At 36.9% G+C, this 26117-nt stretch overlaps 2 protein-coding genes and 1 long non-coding RNA gene across 4 annotated transcripts; all 3 read left to right on the forward strand.

Moving 5' to 3' along the window:
- The first annotated feature begins 5772 nt into the window (after nt 1-5772).
- Nucleotides 5773-7402, forward strand: NDHU (Chaperone DnaJ-domain superfamily protein). The gene is made up of 5 exons (XM_086657822.1): nt 5773-6207; nt 6316-6377; nt 6481-6570; nt 6683-6823; nt 7125-7402. The coding sequence occupies exons 1-5, from the start codon at nt 5934-5936 to the stop codon at nt 7218-7220; spliced, it is 663 nt and encodes a 220-aa protein (XP_086513948.1). The 5' UTR covers nt 5773-5933; the 3' UTR covers nt 7221-7402.
- Nucleotides 7403-12069: 4667 nt separating this feature from the next.
- LOC147556855 (uncharacterized) lies at nt 12070-18346 on the forward strand. Its single transcript, XR_015233621.1, has 2 exons — nt 12070-12444; nt 17456-18346. It is a non-coding gene; the product is annotated as an uncharacterized LOC147556855 (long non-coding RNA).
- Nucleotides 18347-19932: 1586 nt separating this feature from the next.
- On the forward strand, nt 19933-25395 carry LOC147556856 (sister chromatid cohesion 1 protein 3-like). Of its 2 annotated transcripts, none has more exons than XM_086657826.1 (13): nt 19933-20333; nt 21863-22124; nt 22201-22247; nt 22363-22412; nt 22517-22584; nt 22670-23109; nt 23416-23524; nt 23632-23768; nt 23864-24270; nt 24427-24463; nt 24574-24622; nt 24693-24828; nt 24989-25395. In XM_086657826.1, the coding sequence occupies exons 1-13, from the start codon at nt 20066-20068 to the stop codon at nt 25085-25087; spliced, it is 2109 nt and encodes a 702-aa protein (XP_086513952.1). In that variant the 5' UTR covers nt 19933-20065; the 3' UTR covers nt 25088-25395. The 2 variants fall into 2 exon arrangements, with proteins under 2 accessions (XP_086513952.1, XP_086513953.1); XM_086657827.1 differs by having other exon boundaries at nt 19938-20333; nt 24577-24622.
- Nucleotides 25396-26117: the final 722 nt, after the last annotated feature.

A 26117-nucleotide genomic window follows, 5' to 3' on the forward strand; every position in this document is an offset into this window, starting at 1 on the left:
GGCGCGATTTCCAATTCTTAAATCGATGCCACCATATCCTTATGAAACACAAGTGTTAATAGTTGTAGCTTGCATGGCGGTCCACAACTTCATTCGCGAAGAGATGGCTAATGATTGGTTGTTGCAAGAATATGATGATGAAACAGTAGAAAATGATGATGATGATGATAATGATGAAGAGAATGAAGAAGGCCATGAGGACTCACAACCAATTAATCAGCAAAACCATATACAAATGGACACTATACGTGATTCTATAGCAAATGATATAGTTACTGCAAATTGAGAATAATTAAGTCACGAATTTTCCTTATTTGGTTGTTTATTAAATTGAAACAATTAATTTAATAGATTTATTTTATAAGCATGTATGAAATTTCATTTAATATGTAATTGTTATAAAAGCCTTTTCAGCTTATTTTTGCCAAATACGTCATAAAAAACTTATGTAAGAAAAAGTGCTTTTGTATAATATTGCCAAACGATCAAATATAATTTTTTTTAAAGCGCTCCGATGAACAATAGTTATACTACAAGTCATTTTTTTGTGCTACATACCCAGATGGTAAATGGTTGAATTTAGTTATTGCATTTTCGGAAATAAAAAAGAATTGTGAAACGTTTGTCCAACTCGAAAGATTTACACCAACTTAATTACTACGACACTGAGGTAAGTGCATGTGGGAGATATTATAGTACTTGATATAAGCATGCGTCAAACAGTCCTTAGTGGGTATGACAGTACCAGATATATATGAGAGTGTATTATAGTACTATGCGTCAAACATTCTCCCAAAGATGATTAAAAAATGGCTAAGAAACTTCAAGTCTCTATTGAAAGTGATAGACTATGGTACGACAAATAAGCTTAACACTACACAGAAAAATAATCTTGCAATACGTGAAGCATCAAAAAGTACATGGAGTGAAATATATCATCTTCGAGAATTTATTAACCATAAAAAAAAATGCACTCCTCGATATGTACGTGAAAGATTCAACATAAACTTCGTGGATAAATTCCTCCAAAATACTTTTAAAAAGAGGAAGAGTCACCTAAAAACTAGTGTTTTGATACTAGGCTTTGAGTACTTTACATGTGTAACACTTATCCGCAAACTTTCCTACTTTTTCTTCAACGTATGTCAAGAATATTATCTCATCAAACAGTGAGTTGTTTTATCCCTTCCAGATGTGCATTAAATCACTAATTCGTAACTCACGCATTAATTTCTCCTCTCACAGATTTACTTAGAATGCATAAGTTACTTTTCCTTAAACAATTATCAATAGAGATAAGGAAGTCTTATAGAGATTTTCTGTTATTCAACATTCCCAACTTTCTTTGGAATCCTCATATTTTTTTACAGAGATCTTTGAAACTTTACCACCTTTTAGGTTGTGCATCTGATACTTTATTTGTGGCTTCTGATTCGTTTTGGATAACAAAATTAAATTCTTATATATAAGGAACCCACCTAATGTGGATCTTATTGACTTGTTTTCCAATCATAGTTCATTATTTGATGATCAGGATATAAAAAACTCAATTTATAATAAATACAGATTCTAATGCGGCAAAGCTCACTATGCAAGGCTTAATAGGCCCCCTAATAGTCATAAAGGTTACAAATCTTTTTTTCGATAGTCTGATGTACATCGCTAGTGGTGTCCTAAATATTATTTCATGTTTTGCCCTTTGGGACCATTTTCTTTTAGAATGTAACTGGCCTTACTGATTATTTGCGAAGGTTTGTAACAGACATGATTAGTTTGAATTTTTAGATTTCTTGCTTTACAAAAAATCAACTAATCAAATTTCACATTAATTCTTTTCAAATGAGTTCAAGAAACATTCTAAACCAAAGTTTTTCATTCAAACCGAAAGAGATATAATCACTCTGCATATGTATTCTAGCTAATGTCAACCTAAACATCGACTAACTATAGTTTCTGGTAGATATATAACAAATAAACATTCAAGATTGCATTATTTGCTTGAATCTCAATCATAAAATGCAGTCACTACATTCTCCATAACAAATATGTTACCCTCGTTAAAACAAATAAAACAAAACAAAATAATATATATGTCAACTAACTAAAATATTTTACTAAGTAAACAACAAATTGACTTAATTATAGGCACTACTAGACTCTCAAAGTGAAGAGGATATAAGTGGTAGCTTTTTTTAGTGAACGAAAGCACCAAGAGCTAAACAATGCTCTGTAAGTCTAGTACATCAGTCCAAATACATCCTCGGTTGTTTTTCCTACTCCATTTGGCTAGAGCATCTGCCTGTTTGTTGCTTTGTCTTGGCGTGAAAGAGAATTTGATGTCATTGAACGAGCTTTTGAGATTTATGATATTATCTATGTGCTTTCGCGACTGCCATTGCATCGGGTGTTTGCTATTCATGATATGGTTGATCACGTTCCTATTGTCGCTTTCGATGTGGATATGATGGAATTTTAGTTCTATTGCCCATTGCATAGCTTTGAGAATAGCTATAGATTCACATTCTTCTATGTTTTGTTCTCGAACTGTATCTGAGAGTGCCATAAAGAATTTCACCGTCATGAATAATACAACCTATACCTGCAGATTCTAAAAAGATAGTGAAAGAAGCATCTACATTAATTTTGATAAAGGGGGTCTCAAGGGGCATGATGGTTATTGTTTTTCCTCTTTTATTGTTGTGCTTATTGCTTTCATTGTTTTTGTGGGTCTGACCTTGATTATGGTGATTATATTCATCGGAGTAGGAGCCTGGTTTGAGAAACATTTCTCACATCTCGCTTTTCAAATAAACCAAATAATTTTAGCATATAAACTTGAAATGTCTTCGTCTAAGTCTTTCCATGATAGAATCCATTCTTTGACATCTTTAACTGCATCTGTTCTGACATTATAGAAAAACCATATCGCTTGAACAAAAGGAGACTGAAGTAATGCATAAGAGTGAGATTCCGTTTCATCACAGTAAGAACAAGAGTAATTTTGGCCTAGAAGTACAAACATTTTCACAGGAATAATTTGATTCTAGGAGTTGTGTTGATATGTCATATGAAGTTCCACTCCACCATTTCAGTGGTATTTTGATTTCCTATAATCCTTAAATGATAATACATTGAACTAATGGTGTAGTTTCCCGATTTAGCTAATGGCCATTTTGCTTCATCATCATTGTGAACCTGCAAGTTAATACTAAGAATAGCATTAGCAATATCTGAATTAAAGCATTGATTAACAAGAGTAACATTCCAAGTATTTTGATTGATGAGTTGGGCCACCTGGTTAATATCAACATTTCTAGAGTTGTGGATGGGTGGGGGTGATCAGGGATCCAGTAGTCGTGCCAAATGTTGATATTGGTTCCCTAATTTACGTCCCAGAAGATCAAACTAGGGATTTGAGTGTATTGTTTGTAGAGAGACTTCCAAAGGCAGGAGTAGCTGGCTTTGGGTGGTTCTGGTTTTTGGTTAATCTGGTAGTATTTAGCTCCGAGGATTTTGTCCCAGAGGGCCTGAGGGTTATTTATGAGTTTCCACGCTAATTTTCTAATGATTATCAAGATTGGGAAGACGAAAACCTAGTCCCCCAAATACGGGGAAGACAGAGTGAGACCAGTTGACAGTGTGAATGGTTTTGGATTTTCCCCAACAGAAAGATCTTTGAAGGATCTCGATGCTATTGCTAATACCTTTAGGAAGTGTAAAGCATTCATTTGGTATCGGGGAGCGGTCACGGAGATTGTGAAAATAACAATCGAGCGACCAACTTGAGGAAGAAGATTAGTGTGCCATTTTGAGAGTTTGCACTGGATTTGCGACAGAAGAGAGGAGAAGCTTGCTTTTTGTTGGCGCCAATAAAGAGATTAGTGCCAAGGTATTTATCGAAGGAAGAGGATTGTCTAGCTTTAAGAGTACGAATGATCATTCTCTTAAATTTAGGATGAGAGTTTTTAGAGAAAAAGATTGTGGACTTATATATAGTAGTTGATCATTTGGCCGAACTCCCCGTTGAATGTTTGAAGGATGTTCAATATCCCTTATATAAAACATATTGATTTTTGTTGATTGGGACAAAGTCTCTGATAATGGGCGTCTAGTCTTTGGTCTTTAATCACGACCTTTGGATCCATCACTCTTAGGAAAATAAGAGTTAGTTCAATATCCCTTAGATAAAACATATTGATTTTTGTTGATTGAGACAAAGTCCATGATAATGGTCGTCCAGTCTTTGGTCTTTAATCACGACCTTTGGATCCATCACTCTTATTAAAAACTTAATCCTACACTTGTCCTCTAATTAAATAGGTCTCATTGAAGATCTCTCTCGCAAGCCTGTTTATAATATTTAATTTCGCTATATTATCGGATAAACTACCATACATAATCTTTTCCCTTAATGACCCTTCATTTTATCAATTGAACGACCACAAAATTAACAACTCCAGTGATTAAAGAGCAATTAAATCACCCAATTATACTATTCTAAACAATGAGCGGTTAGAGCAAACCCAACAATTGCGGAATGGACTCTCATATTTTGTACAACCAACAAATCACTAACTCTTGTAATTTGTGAACGATTAAACCACCCAATTACACTTTTCTAAACAATGAGGTTAGAGCAAGCCAAAATTTTGGAGCCTATCCTCCAACCGGTTTCGCCCAATGGGAGAGCTCCCAGATTAGGCTTTGAGAGAGAAGTTGTGAGCCCTGTGGGAGAGTCTCCCCTATTCGGAAGTCTAAATTGAGTTGGCTCTTATAATGTCAAAAAATGAAAAATGACTTCCTTTGGATTAGGGCTGTAAACGGTAGCTTATCGGATCGGATAGGCATATCCGTATCCGACCTCCGATAAGTTACCTGACGGATATTATGTAACAAAAACAAAAGTTTATATTTTAAGTTTAAATTTTTAACCATTAGATATAAATAATAAATCTCAACAATCCGTTTTATATATTCTTAACAAAATTTGTATTTTTATTATTTTTATATATTATTTATCGGATACGGATATTTATCGACAATCCATTTTATATATTATTGACAAAATTTATATTTTTATTATTTTTTTATATTATTTATCGGATACGGATATTTATCGGATCGGATATTGGTGTATCCGATATCTGATAAGCAGATATCCGGTAAGGAGTATCTAATATCTGAAATTTTGGATTTTTTAAGAAATCGAATACAGATCGGATGTCGAATATTCAGATATCCATTGACAAACTTAGAGCATCTCCAATGCAAATCTCAAGAGAAACTCTAAAAATCTGATGTGTCAAGTGTGAAAAGTGGTTTCTTTCCTGTTTGGCTATTTAGAGATACTCTATTAGAAAACCTTCTCCAATGCAACACTTAAGAGAAACTCTAAAAATATATATTTTAGTATAAAATTTATTGATTTGCTTATGTGGCATTTAGAGATCCTCAAGAAGACACTCTAAATTTAGAGTGTCCTCTTAAGGATCTCTAAAATAACTACCGCCACTTCATTTTAGAGATCCAAGTTAAGTGTAGCATTGGAGACGGATTTTGAAGAGAAACTCTAAAAAAATCCAATGTGGCACTCTGAGATTTAAAGTTTGAGTGTTGCACTGGAGATGCTCTTAGTTTGGATGGTCCTTCAGTCCTGGTCCTCTTTGGGTTTGTTTTACACTTACCTGAGACCCTTTATATTTTTCCCAAATTCTTAAGGTCCAATTTTTGTTTGCCCCACAAATTATGAATCTATGATTCCACACCAAATATAGTGCTCAAATCCAGCCATAGTTGTTGGATAAGATTCCATTGGTTGGTATATCTAGCCTTATCTCTCTCTCTCTCTCTAAACAGCACTTTCTTTACCTAAAAACTAGCTCTAACAAAACCATGCTTAGTAAGAAAATAACAGAAACAACCGTTCCCCTACCATGGCCATTTCATCATCAGCAGCAACAACCATCTGCATTTCAAGATCAGATGCCGCCACTGTATTAACATCAAGGACGATATCAAAGCTTGTGGTTTTCAATGTCAAGCCTTCACTGAAGAAGCTGAAATTTCAGGTCCAAAGTTCAACTGAAGTCCCACAAGAAACAAAAGAAACAAAAGAAGTTGATGATTCAGAAAGTTCAGTTGAAACTTCAAAGGTTCCTTACTCCATTATATCTACTTTGAATGTCGAAAAGATTCTTCGAGGAATTCGTAAGTAAAACTCTGTTTTTAAGTTTACCCATTTTGTTTCTTTCTCTCCACTTTTATTGTTTAGACAAAAGAGTTTGATTATTGATTGATTACTTTTTTAGATTGCAGCTATTACTGAAACTGATCACTATGGTAGGCTTGGAATTGAAAGAGGATGTTCATATGATCAGGTCTGAGTTCTTCAGAGATCTCAATTTTTTGAGATCATGATTTTGTTTTTAAGAACAAATTCCCCGAATTCATCTCGATCGTCTTGTGTTTCTAATTTGCAAGGTTAGAGCTGCATACAAGAACAAATGTGAAGAACTAATGAACCAAGACTTGGAAGATGAGGAACTTAGCAACAAACTAGAATTATTAAAGGTTTGCTCAAAACCGAAAACAGAAAACGGATTTGAACAAGATGATAGAATACTTCTTTTAAATAGAGAATGATATGCCATCACTCTGAATAGTTCTGTTGATTGTTGTTCAGGAGTCGAATTTGATTCTATCATCAGAAGAGGAGAGAAGATTATACGACTGGAGTTTGTCGAGGATTGAAAAATCAGATCGATACGTGTGGCCTTTTGAATCAGACATAACACAAACTCCTACACAGATTCCACCTCCACCAGTATGCTTCTTAACCCTTTCCTCTCTGAATTACTATCATGAGTGGAGCGAATTTCGTCGAGCTACCTGAGCCCTCTTAAGAGTCCAACTCGACTCAGGCATGCCCTGATTTAGACCACTATCCATCCCTTACAACTGATCATATATTGAATTCTTTTTCATTACCAATTCTTCTATTTCATTAATATGCCACATTGATTGAACATATTGAATTTGTGTTAGATTGTAAAGATTAGGCAACTTTTCAAAGAAATTTCACATTAACATTAGATATATCATAAATCGTGGTTATATGTTGGCAGGAGGAAGAGGACGTAGGACCAACAAGAGTGGTGGGTTACTTCATTTTGGGTTGGTTCGTACTTGCCTTCGGTCTGTCCATTGCTCTTAATCGATAAATTCACTGTCATGTGTCAACACTAGTAGCCCCTTTGTGTTGCATACAAGCTTGATTTTAGACCATATGATATTATGCAACTCCATTTCTGGCACTTAAGTACTAACTTTATATTCTTATATGTTATATTACGCAAAAGTCATACACAGAATTTGTATATGCTTAGAATCTCTTTTCACATAAGCCTCCCGTCTCCTTATTGTTTCTTTGTTCGTTTGGTTATTATGCTTACAAACTCCTACAATAGACTTAAGGTTTTTTTAAAAGACCATTTCCAATGCAAAATTCAATTTAAATCTTCAAAGTGATGAAGCAATATTTATTGTAAAGACCTTCAGAAGGACACTACAATGATACAATCTCTTAATTTCACTTTCATCAAAAAAAAAATCTCTTAATTTCACGTAAGCAATTCAATCAATTTATAGTCAAAAGTCAAACAAGAAAGAGATAGTCTAGTGATCCACTTTTCACACTTGTCACGTAAACTTATAAAAAATTTCTTGGGTGGCACACTATAAATTTAGGGAAATGATAAAGTTACAAAAGATTTTGACAAAAAAAGGTTCCCAGCTGATGTGGCGGGTGTGGTTTCAAACTTTGACCAAATCTAGGCCGTTGAGAGATGAAAATCACAACCGCCACATCAGCTGGGAACTTTTTTTTGTCAAGCATCTCTCATAAATTTAACCTTTTTAAATCCATGCACTCACAATTATAGGGGGACTTTTTTACATTAATCAATAAGTAGTATAGACCGAGAAGTGGAAACTAAGTCTAGAGAAGAAGAGAAACAAAAAAAATGAGAAAGAAATAAAGAAAAGACTTGGAAGAAATGAACAAAAGTATGGACATAGCCTTAAAAAAAAAGTATGGACATGAAATCAGGAGCAATGAAATTTTTTTTATAGAGAACAATTGGTAGAGAAGGAAGCCTGGTAGCTCTGCAGAACAAACAAAAAGAAAAACAAAAATGAGAAGTACCAACATATTCCCTCATCTACATAGGTTGCTCAAATAAAGACTTAAAGAGTAATGGTTGTGGTCATTGGTGGGTGTGCCCGTGCTATTGGTTGGAGATATTTAAAATGTCTTCAAATGTTTGTGTTATTCGTTTTGGACATTTTATATATGTCTTTTATTATCTCGATTATTCGTTTAGAACTAGAAATCACAGACATTTGAAGACATTTTGGTTTTATAAATAGTAGTGGAAATCTTAGCCTAAACGTGGAGAGCTTTCGGAGGGAAGATGTCTTTGAAAATATGAGACATACTTGTGGACATTTTAACAAGGAGATAATAGAAGTAAATAATTATGATAATGATTATTATCATTACAATTAGATTAATAATAATAATAAAGTAACATATAATAATAGTAGTATAATATGTTTTTTTAAATAACATATTGCATTTCATTTATGACTTTGATACATCAAATAATGGAATATCGCTGAAACTGCCATTACGATTTTAATAAAACTCCTGAAGGCACAACCACCCGACCATTATTTATACCCTTTAATAACTCAAGTTCAATAAACCATAGAGTCCACCTCTGATCAAATTCAAATTTGGGACCTCTAGGTTTTGGAGTACATCCACCAACTGCGCAATCGTAATATAATAATATGGTTAATTCCATTTTGAACCCCAATTTGTGACCAACTCATCATTTTGGCCCTCATAATTGTCTGGGAATTCGACCCCGGGAGCACTTCTTCTTCCTCTATAACCGGAGTAAGATTTTCTTATCATAGTTGGTTCAACCAACGCAACTACATATTTGTTCAGTTTTCTTTTCCTTGTGCATTCAATCGACGCAGGTTGTCCTATTTATAGGGCTTTCTGTTGTGTATTGGCGAGATTCTCATCTATCTTGAGGGTTCTGTGGGTTAAAAATGTTCAAGATTGTCAACAGTATCATGCATTTTGATGGCGAGTGGAAGGAAAATGTATATATGATTGACGTGAGTCCCATCTAATTATATTGGAAGAGAGATATTCATGATTCCAGACATTCAAGTCTTTCTTTCAAAACAATCCACTTTCTGATGGATATAATGTATACAAAAAAATTGGGCTAGGAAGAGGTGTTACTATCAACCTTTGGTCGATTGTAGAAAGCGAGAATCAGGTTGGTGTATTCGAGACATAACTACTTCAGATAATGGATGATACAAGTCGGAACCCCTTGTTTGAAGTTCGAATCCCACAAGACTAACCAAATATCTATCATAAATATGTTTACACAAAATGCCCTGAAATCCCTCCACCACCAAGAGAATCCAGGAGAAAATTAAAGGCTACGATGAGGCAAAATGGTTGGTGGACTAGCAAGGCAATAATGTATCTTTAACAGGTTGTTGTGAAGAAATAGACCTCAAAAAGAGACGATAAAGTGATCGGTCTTCTTGATATGACTGAACCACATACAAAAGTCGTTGAATGGAAAAAGATGTGGTCGTGTTGGCAATTAATGTCCAGATTGAGTCTGAAAGAACTAGATGTGGTTACAAATGATCAAATGGATGTCCAGATAAAGTCAGAAAATGCAGTGAAATAAGGAAGTGAAAGAGATTCAGATGGGGAGGACCTATGGATATCTAGATTCAGTCTGAAATTGCAACGCAACAGGGTACTGAAAGAGAACCAAATGTAGGCAAAGGAATTGATGTTCAGATGGAATCCTAAGTTGCAATGAAATGAAACAGGGAACTAAGTTGAGTCAGACGTGGGGGATCCCAAGGAAATGGGTAAACCGTCAGTCCAAGCCTCTAGTCAAACTGAGGGCCAAACTGGAAAAGCTTTTGACTGGGCTTCACTTGATTGGGAGAAATTCATGTTGTCTGATGGTGATCAATGGATGAAATCTTTGAGGGAAATGGTTGGAGTAAGTGATCCTTACTTAGGATCACATGCAAGAACTAAAGATGAACTAGAATTAGAAAGAAGATTACCTTAATCACTTTCTCACGAACTAAATTCCAACGCCTTTTCGGAAGATAATAGTTCCAAATTGTAGCTCCTCTACTTGAGACACCCGAGTAGCTTGACTTGATCTTCCTTCTTTAATGTCAGCTAAGACTTTATGAGTAGGTTTCATATTCTTAAATAGGATCTCCAGAAAAGATAAGTCTCAGAAACCTTTTCTGAGCAGGACTCTAGATGGAATTTCCATCCCATCTGGACTCCTTAATGTGGCAGCTCAGGAGAACCCTTTTAATGGGTTGGGCCTGGCCGCCCACTTCATATGGTCTATCACCTTTTGGCTCGAGCCTTCTTTCAGGCCCGGTTCTTTTTATCTTTGTCTGCACTCTTTCCGCACTTTTTGGGCTTATCAAACAGGATCTAATCCATTATTTTGCCCAGTTCCCTCTACTCAACTGATCGAGACCATCCTTAGCCACATGGGCTTCTCGACCTAGTTTTAATGGTGGATTCCATTACTTTAACGCTTCCGCAACAATCTACATCATCAACTCTCTCCGATCAAGTCACCACTCTTTAGTGTAACCCATAGTAGGATCCAGTCGATATTAGCCGCGAATCGCAGAAGTGATCCGCCGGTCGTAGTTGGCTTTTAGCTAAGCATTACGGTCCCTAATTAGACTGGAGTAGATGATCTTTCAGATAAAGTCATCGTAATCCTATTCGTCAAATTGAGCGCATTGTCATCTTGGTCGAAGAACACTCCTTCAGACCGAAAGGACATATCCTTTACATGGACATAACAAAAAAATCCTACATGGGACCTATGGGTCCCACATCAGGGCATGCATCTTCAAGTAGAAGGGTTGTGAGTCAGACTAAACCTCAACAAAAACCACCCCAGCAATAACCACCCCAGGCAAGTCGGGAAGGTGCGAGAAGGGGAAGAGGGGTCCAAAATAGCACAAGGGCAAGCTGAAACTGCACAACAAGAACCACAACAGCATAAAACAATGGAGCTGCAAGGAGGACAATATTTTGTGTTTGGTTGACGTTTGAAGACAATATTTTGTGATGTTTTAAGATAATATTTTGTTTTTGTTAAAGACAATGTTTTGTTTTTCATGGAATGTTTATGTGAATTTGTTACACAGATGGTGTTTTGAAATAAATATTTTCTTTTTGATGAAATACTTGAACCTTTATTTATGTGAATTTGACAACAGTGAAGAAAATTCAAAAAGACAAAGATATTGATATTGTGATAAAATAAACACATAATAACTTGGATTACACTTGAAATCTCATTTTCATTCGGGTTCATTTTAGCCCCCAATTTGTGATCAACTCACCGTTTTAGTCCCCAATAAGTGTTCGAGAATTCGATTGACCCCCAAAGGCGAAAAATAGTTCAACTTCTGGCAGAAATTTTGACCAACCGACGACATTAGCCAAAGAATACGGTAAGGTAGAGTGATGAGATGGAGTTGAGATGAAATGAAGTGATGAAGTGGAGGAAATTAAAGGAGATCAGGTGGTTTTAGTTTTAAATTTTTTTCAAAAATAATTCAATTCTGGCTCCCAAAGGTACTTCCGAAAAAAATTGCCCTTAAGGGCCAAATGAACGACCGGACAATTATAGAGTTAGTTACAAATTGGGGACCAAAATATATTTAATCTTTTCTATTTGGCTCCATTTCTGTTTTGGCCCCCATTTTTTATTTGGCCCCCAGTTAGATTTTGCCATCACTCACAGTACATTCTTAAACTCCGTACACAAATTATCGAACGACACTTGGATAATAACACTACACAAAATAGGCTTACTAGGACACACAATTTTCACGTATGTCCCTATTAAACCGCAGTGGGGACCATTTAGGACTATTTGTGTCCCAAAAATTACGGATGAAATTGGATATAAGTGTGCGAATTTTTGGCGGAAAAATGTGCGCTAAAAATCTTTCTAAAAAAGGACATTTAGTGGGGGTTATTCATTCAGAGAGTAATCGAGACAGAGAAGAGGCAGCCAAAACCCTTTACAGTTAGAGAGTAATCGAGACAAGGAAGGGGAGAGGGAAGGCGAGTGAGAGAAGGTAAAACAGAGAATTCGAGGCAGAAACATTGATTAGGGTTAGTTGTTTAGAGAGAGAAGCCAAAGCCCTGGGTTGGAGCTTCAAAATCCTTCATTCAACACCATATTCCGAAAAGGTGAGTCATTTTTTCATTCATTCATATATGTTTCGACTTTTTTTTAGATTTTTGTAGATTTAGTTAGGATTTTTTTATGAGTTATTTCCAATTTTACCCCCTACTTCGTGACCAGCTTCCTTTATGGCTCCCGTTTTTTTCGTAAATTCAAATTTGACCCCACACCGTAAGTTAACTTTAGTGCCCTTGTTAAAAAGTGATTTTGACAATTCAAATTTGGCCCCTTTTAATTGTGGGTTGCTTTAATTTCCAAAAAAGAGATAGAGAAAGAAAGAGAGAGAGAAGAAGAAAGAGACAATAGAGAGAGAAGAAGAGAGACAAAGAAATTCATTTTTTTTTGAGTTAATTCCTATATGGCCCCCTACTTTGTGACCAGCTTCCTTTATGGCCCCCTTTTTTTTCGTAAATTCAAATATGACCCCCTATTTTCATGGAAATGTCCTAACTACCCTTCCTTTAAATCTTTTTTCAAAATAAAATTAAAAAAACAAACATAATTCCACCTCACTTCCCTCTCCACCACTTATCTCTCTCCACCTCACCTCTCTTCCCAAATCATCTTTCTCTCTCTCCAACTCACCCCTCTCTCTCTCTCCAATTCACCTCTCTCTCTCTCTCCAACTCACCTCTCTCTCTCCAACTCACCCCTTTCTTCTCCGGCAAGGTGACCGGCCGGAAAATTTTCCGGTCGGCCACCTTCAAACCTAAGAAAAAAAAATTTTCTCTCTCCTCTCTCTCTCTAAATTTTTTTTTTAAATCTCTCAACTCTCTCTCTCTAAAACTCCGGCGAAGGGGGTTTCCCTTCGCCGGAGGATCTGTTCACGAACAGCTCTCTGTTCGTGAACAGCTCTGTTCACGAACAGATACTCCGGCAAAGGGAAACCCCCTTCGCCGGAGTTTTAGAGAGAGAGAGTTGAGAGATTTAAAAAAAAAAATTTAGAGAGAGAGAGAATTTTTTTTTTTTTTAGGTTTGAAGGTGGCCGGCCGGAAAATTTTCCGGCCGGCCACCTTGTCGGAGAAGAAAGGGGTGAGTTGGAGAGAGAGAGGTGAGTTGGAGAGAGAGAGGTGAGTTGGAGAGAGAGAGAGGTGAATTGGAGAGAGAGAGAGGGGTGAGGTGTAGGGAGAGATGAGGTGGAGAGAGAGGGGTGAGGTGGAAATAATTTTTTTTAAATGTTTTAAATTTATTAATAAGAAGGGTAGTAATGACATTTACCTGAAAAAAGGGGGCCATATTTGAATTTACGAGAAAAAGGGGGCCATAAAGGAAGCTGGTCACAAAGTAGGGGGCCATATAGGAATTAACTCTTTTTTTTTTTAGTTTGGTGGTCACCGGAAATTGTTGTCGGCCGGCGACCATCACCGGAGAAGATGATGAAGTGGCGGTTTAGGACGTGGACCAGAGTGTAATGAGATAGAGGTGAGAGAAGTGGTTTTAATGTTTTTTGAACAAATTTCATTTTGACCCCCTAATTTTTTCTAACTAAGTTGATTTTTTTTTTTTTGAAATCAACCCGCAATTAAAAGGGGGCCAAATTTGATTGTCAAAATCACTTTATAACAAGGGAAATTGTGGAAACAAAAAAATTAACAACTAAAGTTAACTAACGGTGTTAATAATAGGGGGCAAATTTGAATTTACGAAAAATAGGGGGTCATAAAGGAAGCTGGTCACAAAGTAGGGGGCCAAATAGGAAATAATTCTTTTTCTATAATTTAGTTCTTTTTTTTTTGAGAAGAAAAGAAAAAGACACAAACAAAAGAAACCTAAGCACAACATTGGTACAAAGAGACTGGAAGGTCAGATAGAGACAGCCACACCCAGGAACCCACATGCATCCGACTCCACTTGGCTAATTGATCCGCTTTGTAGTTTCCTTCTCTGTGAATGTGAGTGTAGATCACTTTGGAGAAATGAGCTTCTAGCTGATGTACTTTGTCTATGATTTTGCTTGTTTGCCAGGATATATATGATGTCTCGTTGTTAAGACATTGCACCATGTTGCTATTGTCACTTTCGATATGTATATACTGAATGTTCTTTTTCATGGACCACTGGAGAGCTTTAATAATCGCCCAGCATTCACTTTCTTCAGCATTTTGTCCTCGAACATTACATGCCATCGCCGCAAGGAAGTTTGCTTGGTCATCATGCATAATACAGCCAATCCCTGCTAATTGTTGTGCAGTTAAAAAGGAGGCGTCTACATTGATTTTAATATAGGGCGGTATTAGTGGCAACCATGGTATAGTTCTATCAATCTTTCTGTTAATGTTGTGGATATTTGGTACATGAGCAGAACATTTGATCTGATCTATGATTTTCATGGGAACTATCTGAGAGTTGGAGAAGCATTTATCACATCTTGCTTTCCATATCTGCCAAAGAGTGTGAGCAAAAAGACTGCTAATTTATTCGTCAAGAGCTTTCCAAGATATAATCCAGTCCAGAAGGTTAGTAATCTTGATAGAAATGATATTAAAATGGAACCAAATCACCTGTGCCAAGTCGCAGTGTAAAAGGATATGAATCGTTGTTTCGGTGTCTTGACAAAATTCACAGTTAAATTTATTGTCCACGTATTTGCCAATTTTCTCTCTAACCGGTAGGCTGTTAGTACAACATTTCCAGAGGAATAGTTTGATTTTAGGTTGTATATGCATATCCCATATGAAGGCCCATTCCTTTTGTTCAAAAGGATAGTGTTCAGTTCGAAAATAGTAATACATAGATTTAATAGAGTATTTACCTGATTTTGTGAGTGACCATTTGGGTATATCCTCCGTCTGTTCCTGTAAGTTAATGCTCAAAATAGAATTGCAGATATCACGATTAAAACATTGAGTTAAGATCGTCAAGTTCCACGTATTATTACTAATCAGCTGAGAAACTACAGTGAGAGTACTATTAGTGGGGTTACTAATGAGAGGTGGATGATTGGGGATCCAGTAATCATGCCAGATACTAATATTCGTACCTTTGTTAATATCCCAAAAGGTTAATTTGGTCATTTTATCAACCTGTTTGGAGAGGGATTTCCAGAGCCACGAGTGGTGATTCTTAGCAATTTTAGGTTTATGATCCTTGGTGAAGTACTTAGCTTTGAGTATCTCAGCCCACGGGGAGCCGGGATCTCTAAGAAGGCGCCAGACCAGTTTACTGAGAAAGGCTTGAATGTCCAGGTACGGGAAACGAAAACCCAGACCTCCAAGCTTTTTAGGGAGACAGATAGCCGACCAGTTAATTGTATGAATGGAACGGAGTTTTCCCCACCAGAAAGCTCTTTGAAGAACTTCGATGCGATTACTTATACCTTTTGGGATGGCAAAGCATTGCATTTGGTATCGGGGAACGGCCGCTGCTATTGTGTTGATAAAAACAGAGCGACCAGCTGGAGAGAGGAGAGAGGACTGCCATTTAGAAAGTCTATTCTGAATTTGAGTAGTAAGGGCAGAAAAAGCTTTTTTTTTATTGGCACTAATGAAAAGATGAGTGCCAAGATACTTGTCGAGATTGGAGGATTGATGCACTTTAAAGTTACGAATGATCATTCGTTTGAATTTCGGGTGGGTGTTTTTGGAAAAAAGATCGTAGACTTATTGAAGTTAATCATTTGCCCCGACGCCTGACAAAAGATATCAAGAATGCTCTGAAGCGAGGAGATGTTGACCAAAGAGTTATGACCAAAGATAATACAATCGTCCGCGAAGAGAAGGTGTTTGAGGTTGATATTAGTGCCTGGGATAGGAAAGCCTTGAAACGGCATGTTCAGTCTATTGGTTTCCAGAAGACGACTCAAGCCTTCCATGGCAAGGGTAAATAAGAATGGAGAGAGGGGATATCCTTGCCGAATCCCTCTGCTGACATTAAAGGTAGGACCCGGACGACCATTTATAAGGACAGCCATGGTCGAAGTCGAGAGACAAGTGTGAACAAGACTAATCCACTTAGAGTCGAAGCCCATACGCCTCATGATAGTAGTAAGGAAAGACCATTCAACCCGGTCGAAAGCTTTAGACATATCAAGTTTGAGAGCAAAGAAGCTTTTCGAGCCCTTGCAGAGTTTGAAAGAATGAACCACTTCTTGGCTAATGATAATGTTGTCCGTGATCTGTCTACCCGGAACATAAGCCGCTTGAAACGGGGAAATGATATTAGGAAGAACCAATTTGAGGCGATTCGCCAGAATCTTAGTAATGATTTTATAGGTGGTGTTTAGAAGACTAATGGGACGATAGTCGGCCGTCGACTGAGGAGTTTTGGTTTTGGGAATAAGGCAGATGTGGGTGTGATTGACTTGCTCAGGCAGGTGATTATGAAGAAAAAACTCAGAGACTAGCCTAATGATATCTGGCTTCACCGTATCCAGTTTGACTGGTAAAAAAACGGAGGGAAACCATCCGGACCTGGGGCTGCATCAGATTTAAGAGACTTGACGGAGTTATAAATTTCCGTCTCCGTAGGAACACGAGTGAGGACAAGATTTTGGTTATCGGTAATCTGAGCATTAAAAAGGTCAAGAAGCTCATTAGAGAAACTAGGGTCGACAGTAGTGGAGATGTTGCGCAGATTGGCAGAGAAGATGTTTGCAATATCAGAGGCTTCCTGGATCCAACAATCATTGTTATCTTTGATGGCCAAAATACGATTTTTCCTATTGCGATTAATGGCTTTAGCATGAAAAAACTTAGTGTTTTGGTCTCCTAGTTGGATCTGATCATTTCTGGATTTCTCTTTCCAAAGACTTTCCAACTGGATATAAGCTTCCTCTAGTTTGTTATTTAAATCCTGATAGGTCTCAAAGCTATCTGTGTTTTGGATGGCCTCGGTTAGGTTGCGTATGCGGCAGTCGAGGTGACCAAACACCTGTTTGTTCCATCTGACCAGATTAATAGCGAGATGATTCAGTTTGGGTTGGATAGAGTTGAAGTTGGAAGACTAGTGGTCCTGAATGAAATTCCCACACTCGAGGTGAGACATCCACGTCCTGATAAATTTAAACGGTCTATTGCCCAGATTAGAGGTAGCGTGGGTAGTCAATAAAATCGGGCAATGGTCAGACCCCACCCCGGATAAATCGGTCTATAATTTAGTTCAGACATTAATGATTTAGTTTAGATGTTTTATTGGACAGATTTGTTGATGTAGTATCTCTTCTTCATCTTCCTTATTCATATGCATATTTTCTCTGTTTGGCTAGATTCCATTTTCAACCTCTTTGTAAGTTATTAAGATTTGGGTTTTAATCTCTTAACTCCATCTATGTTTTTCAGATTCTGCAGTGGAATCAAAGTATTTTTATTTTAGTTGTGCAGAAACTGTTTGATAAAATGCTTCTTAGACCCTTTGGCCGATTGCAGCCTTTCTCCCTTCCTCGAAGTAACATCCATCGAAGACAATTTCTTTTCTTATCAACCCAACTGAACCTGTTGCAAACAACACAAGAAAATTTTCTTCTCATAATTTCGATCGGTTAGGGACGCTCCGAACTTCCTCCTGCCTCTGCAGTTTGATATTAGGCAAGAGGTGTCTACCCATAGACAATCTTTCTCCCAGTGATCATGAAGACCACGGTAAAAGCATGGTGTATATTTGCTATTAGAACCAACACTTTTCAATCTTTGTTGTGGTTCATATTTTTGTTCATCTATCTCACCGAAGATCCTACAACTAAGCACCTGCCACATAAACACATAACGGCTAACTCGCTAAGAGCTCCAACATCTTGATTGCCATCATCTTCACAAAGAAGGAACTTTGAGATTAACTCTTTGTTGTGAGATAACAGGTGGGGAGAGATCAGTGAATAAATAGCAGGTTGGATCTTTCTTAATTATTTACTTTATGATATTGACTTATCGTTCTTCTCCATTTTCCTCACTTTTGACATATATCTTTGATAGATCCATGTTGGACATGTTCAAATTTAGACAAGCCTTAATCTTTAGTTGAATTAATGTTTGTTATCTCGACAGTTTACTTTTTATGATATTGATTTGATGGTTACTTGATCCATTCTTAAGAAGTTCTTTCGATAAGGACTGAAATCATTAGACAACTTTGTGTTCAAACTGAATTGATTTGAAATTGAAACAAAGTTTCTTGGTCCAATTGACTTTTGGGAATTATAAGGTACTTATCTCAAATGATGTCCACGTCGACATACTCATTGTTTTAATGTACAATTAGAAATGTAGTGTTTATACATATGAGCTTCCCTGAAAAAAAGAAAAAAAGCCAAAATAATCGAAATCATATAATTTTTGTAGTTGTTCATTTTTCGCTCATCTTACAAATTTTTTTCGATTATAGTTGTCGACAAACTCACGAGATGACCAGTTATGTGATTGTGTAAAATCACACTCACATAGACCAAACAATCCATTAACTTTCAGAGAAAAAAAGATAGTTTGAAATAAGAGATGCCCCATATTTAATGTAGAGTTAATTCTTATATGGCCCCCTACTTTGTGACCAGCTTCCTTTATGGCCCCATTTTTTCGTAAATTCAAATATGGCCTCCTATTTTCAAGTGTATGTCATTACTATCCTTCTTAATTCTAAATTTAAAACATTTAAAAAAAGTTATTTCCACCTCACCCCTCTCTCTCTCCACCTCATCTCTCTCTACAACTCACCCCTCTCTCTCTTTCCAACTCACCTCTCTCTCTCTCTCTTTCCAACTCACCCCTCTCTCTCTTTCCAACTCACCTCTCTCTCTCTCCAACTCACCCCTCTCTCTCTCCAACTCACCTTCATCTTCTCCGATTAAAGTCGCCGGGCCAAGATTTTTCCGACCGGCAACTTCCCACAAATTTTTTTTTTCTCTCATCTCTCTCTCTCTAAAAATCCGGCGAAGGGGGTTTCCCTTCGCCGGAGCCGTGAACAGACCAGATCTCGTGAACAGACCAGATCGGTCTGTTCACGGCTCCGGCGAAGGGAAACCCCCTTCGCCGGATTTTTAGAGAGATGAGAGAAATTTTTTTTTTTTTTGGGAAGTCGCCGGCCGGCGACTTCAATCGGAGAAGATGAAGGTGAGTTGGAGAGAGAGGGGGGTGAGTTGGAAAGAGAGGTGATGTGGAGAGAGAGAGTTGACATGGAGAGAGATGTGTGGTGGAGAGGAAATGAGGTGGAATTATAATTTTATTTTTATTTTTATTTTTAATTTTGAAAAAAGATTTAAAGAAAGGGTAGTTAGGACAATTACATCAAAAAAGGGGGTCATATTTGAATTTACGAAAAAAAAGAGACCATAAAAGAAGTTGGTGACAAAGTAGGGGGCCATATATTAATGTACTCCACTAATAGAATTCATGTCAAAAATAAAAGATTTGAATTGAACGGTGAGTATTCATGCCCCTATCTCATCAAAAAAGAAAATTGAATGGTAAGTATTCATGCCCCCTTTTAACAAAAAAAGTATTCATGCCCCTATCTCATCAAAAAAAAAAAAACGTATTCATGCCCCTAGCAAATCGACCTAAAATAGAGGGCCAAGTTGGAATTAACTCAAACTTTAAGGACTGATCTGGTAAATTCATTTCCGTAATTTCACACGATTTCCTTCCTTGGCACGATTATTTTTGGCGCCGATTGTGTATTGCCTTCCCGCTCTTATTTTTTCATGTCGTTTGGAATTTTACCTTTCACTAGTCGATTCGTTGTCCAAAACGGCAAACCCTAATCTTCATCATCACTAATTTATGTCTCTCTTTCTTAAAAAATTATCTCTTTCTCTCTCTAAAACTTGTAAATGTTCTATTCATGAAACTCTAATCACAGATATATATATATATATATATATATATATATATATAGAGAGAGAGAGAGAGAGAGAGAGAGAAACAATGTTCTACTCGCACACTTTTCTCGTTCGAAAAAGCCCTCTTGGAACTGTTTGGATTGCTGCTCATCTTCAACATAAGCTCCGTAAATCTCAAGTTGCTGTCACTGATATCCCTAAAACTGTTGGTTAGTTCTTCTTATTTATCCCTTCCTCATTATGATCTTGTTTCTATTTCCTTTTTCTAAGATTCATGTTTGTTAAGTGATGGTATTTGCTTAAAGGTGGGTTCTTTGTTCAAATTTAATTAATTATGAGTTTTTTGACTTGAAGCTTTCAGGCCAATAATTGAAAATTCTCTATAACAAGGACTAGTTAATAAGACCAACCAATGACCTAGAAATGCCTTAGTAAAATAAAATTTGTGTCTAATAGGAAAAAGGGAAAATAAATCATACCCAATAGCAAAGACTCATTTCACTTTCTTGTTGAAACCAATTATCCTAGCCAACAAAGCTACAATGACCTTTTGATTGTTAAGTTTGTGGTCATCCAATTCAAAACCAATTGGTAATGAGTGGAGAGGACCTATACATTATATTCATAGTTGCTAGTTACCCCTTCTCTCATGTGGGACTATTCTCACATGCCCCCTCACGTGTGGCGTGGTTAGCCTAACACGTGTTTTTTTTTGTTTCGGGTGACGTTGAGCACGTGTGGTTTTTAGCCTATTACGTGTGGGCCTAGCTCTGATACAATGGCAAGTTTGTCGCCATCCAACTCAAAACCAATTGGCAATGATTGGAGAGGACCTATACATTATATTCTTAGTTGCTAGTTACCCCTTCTCCCATGTGGGACTATTCTCACATTGATAAGTATTTCAAGTTCAATGTTTTTTTAAAGATATGAAATAGTTTTCAAGATTTAACACTACAATTCCAAGTAATTTTATACTAATGTCGAAGGTTGCCAAGACGCCCCCTGCAATGTTCGGTTCAAGAACTTCGGATTATATGTGGGCATCTGTCTCCGGCACATATATGTGTATTGAGCTTTTGATATCTGATAACACGTACCACCATGAACTATTGACTTATTTAGTACATCTACTGAAAGAAGGCAAAAATAAAGAGACAACTGTATACTTGTTTCTTGCATTAGAGACCTGATTCTTATTCTTACACGCATCTTTTGTACCGTGGGATTGACCTTCTTTGCATTACACAAAAGACATTAAGGGTGGATTGGTATTCGTGGTGCAATCACACACCAATGTGCATACAAAATCTCACATTATTCTCATTGAAGTGACTACTAGTATCCAAGTGCCCGACACGAGCTAATGGTTTCTAGTATCTACACACCGATAATTCTTAAGTGGAGCATCATGTTGCAAGAAATTCAATAGAACAGAAAATTGTATATTCTTTATATATCATTTATATTTTTTGATTTTCTACTTATTTGGTTGTTGTCAAACTTCTCACCAAATTCTCCAATGAAGTTGAGATGGTACTTGAAGGTTTCTTTATGCCTCAATTTTACTTCCACCGAATTGCTCGTGTTGACGAGAGTAGTTCTCTCCAAAATCAAGTCTTTATGTTCCCTATCTCTCTTCTCAGTACTTACTTTCAAATTGCTAACTGCTTTGATCAGATTGGTTCTCTCCAAAATCTAATCTTAAAATTTTCTCCCTTTCTCTTCTCTTTTTTAGACAGCATTATGTTCCCAGAAGTACCTATAGCATTGCGGTTGTCAGGGCACCTTCTGCTGGGTGTTGTTCGAATATATTCGAAGAAGGTTGACTATCTTTACCAAGACTGTAATGAGATTTCAACCAGAATTGCTACCTTTGCCTCATCCAAAGAAGTAAATCTACCAGAGGAGGCACGATGCGCACAAGTTCAGGATATCACTTTGCCACTGACATTTGAATTGGACTCTTTGGAGTTAGATGATGATTTACTTTTGGGAGGGTAAGACGTTTGCTCTTGATACATTGAGACCAAGTAGACATTTCTCTTATAATGTTATGTACATATTATGTAACAGGAGTATGGATAACAATCTCAGAACTCAAGAGGAAATTACAATCACAGGTTTTGTTCATGGGTTGTTTTCTGATTCACATTAGTTTCTTTCAGCATTAGTTGCGAATAATTGAGACTATATGTATGAACTTATTGGTTGATGTGATCTTCATCATGTGTACAGATCAGGTCCCAGTTGAAGGAGATCCTTATGTTGCTTTCTTCCTTAACGAGGTTCGACTATGTTCTGAATTTTTCTCATAATTTTCATCTGATGCTTGAATGCCATGGGACTGATGACAACTTGTGATATTTCGTAAAATTTCTCCTTTATACAGGATATTGATATCGAAAGATTTCCTCGTGAAGACATTCCTGAATTTGGGCCGACACCAATGGAAATGGAGTAAGCCTCAATTTCCGCAAAAAAGAGCTTTTGTCATTTATATGCTTTGAGGATTTCAATTAAAAAGTATATAATTATCTCGCAGTGCCTCTTCGGTACAAGTAGAGAATGTTGAGGGAGTTTCAGAAGCTGGGCAGAGTAGTCGATCAGCAGAAACTACTCAGAGATATTCTGATGATAATGTCATCCCAGAACCCGAAATCATGCGTGAAGCTGGGAAGAGTAATCAATCAGCAGAAGCTACTCAGATGCTTTCTGAAGACAATGTCCTTCCAGAACCTGAAGTTATGCGTGATGTAGTCCATGATTTCAATTCAGACAACGTTTTAGGAATTCCTGATCAACACAATGTCAGTGGCCAACAATCACCCCTTGAATACAACATAAACAGGGAGAACATTTCCCCGATGCTGCAGGATATGCCAATTTCTGGACGACAATCTGCAGAATTTCAGTTGCTTTCAAATCCAACAACAGTTGCAGCAGAAATGTCTCTCTCTCATTCTCGTTCAAATGTTTCAGTGGGTAAGTTTATCTTTTCATTGTGACTTCTTTTCTCGTGCTTCTTTGTCTATGAACAATTTTTCCGTGTTTGTTTTCTTATGTCTTGTTTTTAGTTATTTAAATTTTTCTCGTGCTTCATGCTTCTTTGTTTTCATTGTTTTTAGTTATTTAATGCCTTCAATGTCAAATTAAAACTTCTATCCCCATGCTCAGGCTTCTTGATCCAAAAAAGTCCAATTCTTTTTGTGCTATTTGTTAATTGATGTTATGGCTTTTGTGTTTATCTTTCTGCTTTTGTGTGTTTATCTTTCTGCTTTTGTTAAGCAGGTGTTTCAACAGAGATGGCTGTTCAACCAACTCCACAGGTTGAGATTAGAAGACCTGAATTAAGGAAGAGAAAACAATATTTTGACGTGCCCAAGGTGTTGTCTAATGTGTAAGTTGGTTTGATTTCGGGTCATCGTTAATCATGAGTTTTTTGTGGGTATCTATATGTTATATTTAGTTGTTACTCAGTGATTATGGCAATGTGTTCATTTACAGAATCATCAAGAAAGGCCTGAATAATACTAGCAATCTAAGGTGCAAGCGAAATAAGCTTCCTTGCTCGGCTTTAGATTGTTGGAAGTTCAACAACTGGTCGAAGAAGGATAATATTTTCAATGAACGAACAAATTCAGGTACATTTGGTTCTTGAATGGAGCATGACTTTTGTATTTTACATCATTCTGGCACAGTAAGTTACATAATACTACTAGCATTTTTTATGTTGCAGGGCTGTCTCCAACACTCCAAGCTATGTTTGATAAAGAGTTCATTTCTTCAAAATTTCATAAAACTTCTGTGGAAGAACCTGTGAATGAAAGAACTCCAACACATATGCCTGACCCTGATATGGAAATGGAGATTCCCAGAGACGAGGAACACCATGCCGACAACTATCCTAGAGATGTCTTTGTGCCTTCTCCATCTGGAAGAGCAGAGACTCCTACCTCTCCAACAAGACCTGAGCCTCAGAGTGACGTGGTCGAAACTGAAGCAATACCTACATTTGAAGAGACACCTCTTACCCAGCAGGTTGACCTTGAGACTGAAGCACAAACATTCCAGTCGGAGGAGCAAATTGGTTTACAGGAAACAGGCTTTTCAGATATTCCTGAATCAAGATCTTCGGAAGCAGAAGTCAGTATTTTTCTTTTTTAGTGGCATCACATTAGTTTTCACACTTTCTCTAGAGCTGATTTATTTCATAACCCATTTGCCTTTTCACTTCACCTAGTCATCTAATGTTTCCAAATTTCTCTATGGTCTAATACGATGCTCTTTTCCGTATTGCAGGATCTTGGTTTCTTGGAAGCAGATACTACACCAGCAGGTAAGCTAAACAAATTGGATTACACTATCTGCATAGAACATATTTTCTTGGTTAAATCAGTTTTAGAACAAAACATGATTTCTCTTCAGAACTTACATCTGTTCCTATAGCAGGTAATGGTGGAAATGAAGAAGTTGGTTCCCTATCCGTGAGGACCAGGTATATACATTTACTTCAGAGCTTCTTGTTCAAGTATTTTTGCCGCATATTAACATCTTTTATCTTGCAGAGCTGTGGCTCAGTACTTACAGAAGCAATCTCCTGCACCTGGATTGTTGGAGGATCAACTTGCCGATCTAAGTTTGAACAAGATCTTAGAAGGAAAGTCAAGGAAACAATGTGCTCGAATGTTCTTTGAAACTTTGGTAATCACACGTCATATACTTCATTTCCTTATCGTTCTTGTTATGCATTGGGTTTGTTTCCGGGTTTTTCGTCGAATAACTCTCCAACATATAAATGCAAATTGATGGTATATATGATTCTAGTGGATATGTGAATACTGAATAGTTGATTTGGTTATAGGTTCTGAAGAGTCGTGGGCTCGTTAAAGTTAAGCAAGATGAACCTTATGGTGATATCACTTTAACGGCGACTTTAACACTCGCAAAGACGATACTCTGAGATCATATTACTGCTCCGCTTGGCAAAAAACAAGCTCTGTACATCAAGCCTTAATCTATATCTTTATATGCAGCAGGTAGCTCATAAGTTATTACTTGGTCAAGTGATAGTGTACCCATTCAGGGAAAATTGGGATGTTACAACCTATAGGACCAAGTAAATACTTGGTGGAGGATAGAAATTCATCATTTATTGATTTTTGTTAATAAAGATGTAAATGAATGTAAATTAACCTAATAGTACTGTGACCTTAAAAATTTGTAATTGTCTTCAGGACACGTATGAGTAAATTCTATCTTGATGAGGTATCCAAGTTGTGATGTATAATGTCTATTGTAATCATATAATCACTCTAGAGTGATTATGCGATGCTCGTTGGATTGTTATGGGACGGTCACCAGCTATCCTTGTTGGATTGCTATCGGACAGTACCAGCTATCCCTGTGACGTCCAGCAAAAGAAATTGAGGTTTTACGTCGACACAGGCTCAATTACTCTTTTATCCTGGAGAATGCAATGGAGCGGCACACAAGCTTGCCCCTACTCCTTCACAACTTTAGTATCTACGAAGTTTTTTCTTATCTCTGTCCCTTAGTTCATTTTTTATTACAATCTAGTCCTTTTGTGCTAAAAAGAAAAACCAAATAAAAACCTAGTATAGTGCCTTGACGTGTGATATATAATGTCTATTGTATTTGTATAATCCTATATTCTCAAAAACCGAATAGAAATCTAGTACAATACACCTGATGCGTGATGTATGTGTAATTTATATCAAGATACTCTACCAAATATTTTGATGGAATTTTTTGAATGTAAAAGGTCTTTATATTTTCCCAAAGTCTTGCATGGTCATGGTTTCTTCAGCAAATAAGGTTCCGGGACGGAAACTAAAATCTCAACAACACTATGATTCCTTCAACAAAAAAAACAACACTAATATTTTTATCTAGTTCTAGAAACCAAAGTTGTAAATATCTTGCACTATGGTCTACCATTATTATTTTTAGAAGGGAATTTGTTGAGTGAC

Source organism: Eschscholzia californica, unplaced genomic scaffold (genome assembly GCF_041429995.1).
Source record: "Eschscholzia californica isolate CP2 unplaced genomic scaffold, dmEscCali1.0.p SCAF_2, whole genome shotgun sequence".
NCBI classification, from domain to species: Eukaryota; Viridiplantae; Streptophyta; class Magnoliopsida; order Ranunculales; family Papaveraceae; genus Eschscholzia; species Eschscholzia californica.

Coding starts and splice junctions, on each gene's coding strand:
- NDHU (XM_086657822.1), top strand. CDS start 5,934: ATGGCCATTTCATCATCAGCAGCAACAACCATCTGCATTTCAAGATCA. Junction 6,208..6,315: donor AAAGATTCTTCGAGGAATTC/GTAAGTAAAACT, acceptor TTTAGATTGCAG/CTATTACTGAAACTGATCAC. Junction 6,571..6,682: donor ACAAACTAGAATTATTAAAG/GTTTGCTCAAAA, acceptor ATTGTTGTTCAG/GAGTCGAATTTGATTCTATC.
- LOC147556856 (XM_086657826.1), top strand. CDS start 20,066: ATGTCTCTCTTTCTTAAAAAATTATCTCTTTCTCTCTCTAAAACTTGT. Junction 23,110..23,415: donor TCGTTCAAATGTTTCAGTGG/GTAAGTTTATCT, acceptor TTTGTTAAGCAG/GTGTTTCAACAGAGATGGCT. Junction 24,623..24,692: donor TCCCTATCCGTGAGGACCAG/GTATATACATTT, acceptor TTTATCTTGCAG/AGCTGTGGCTCAGTACTTAC.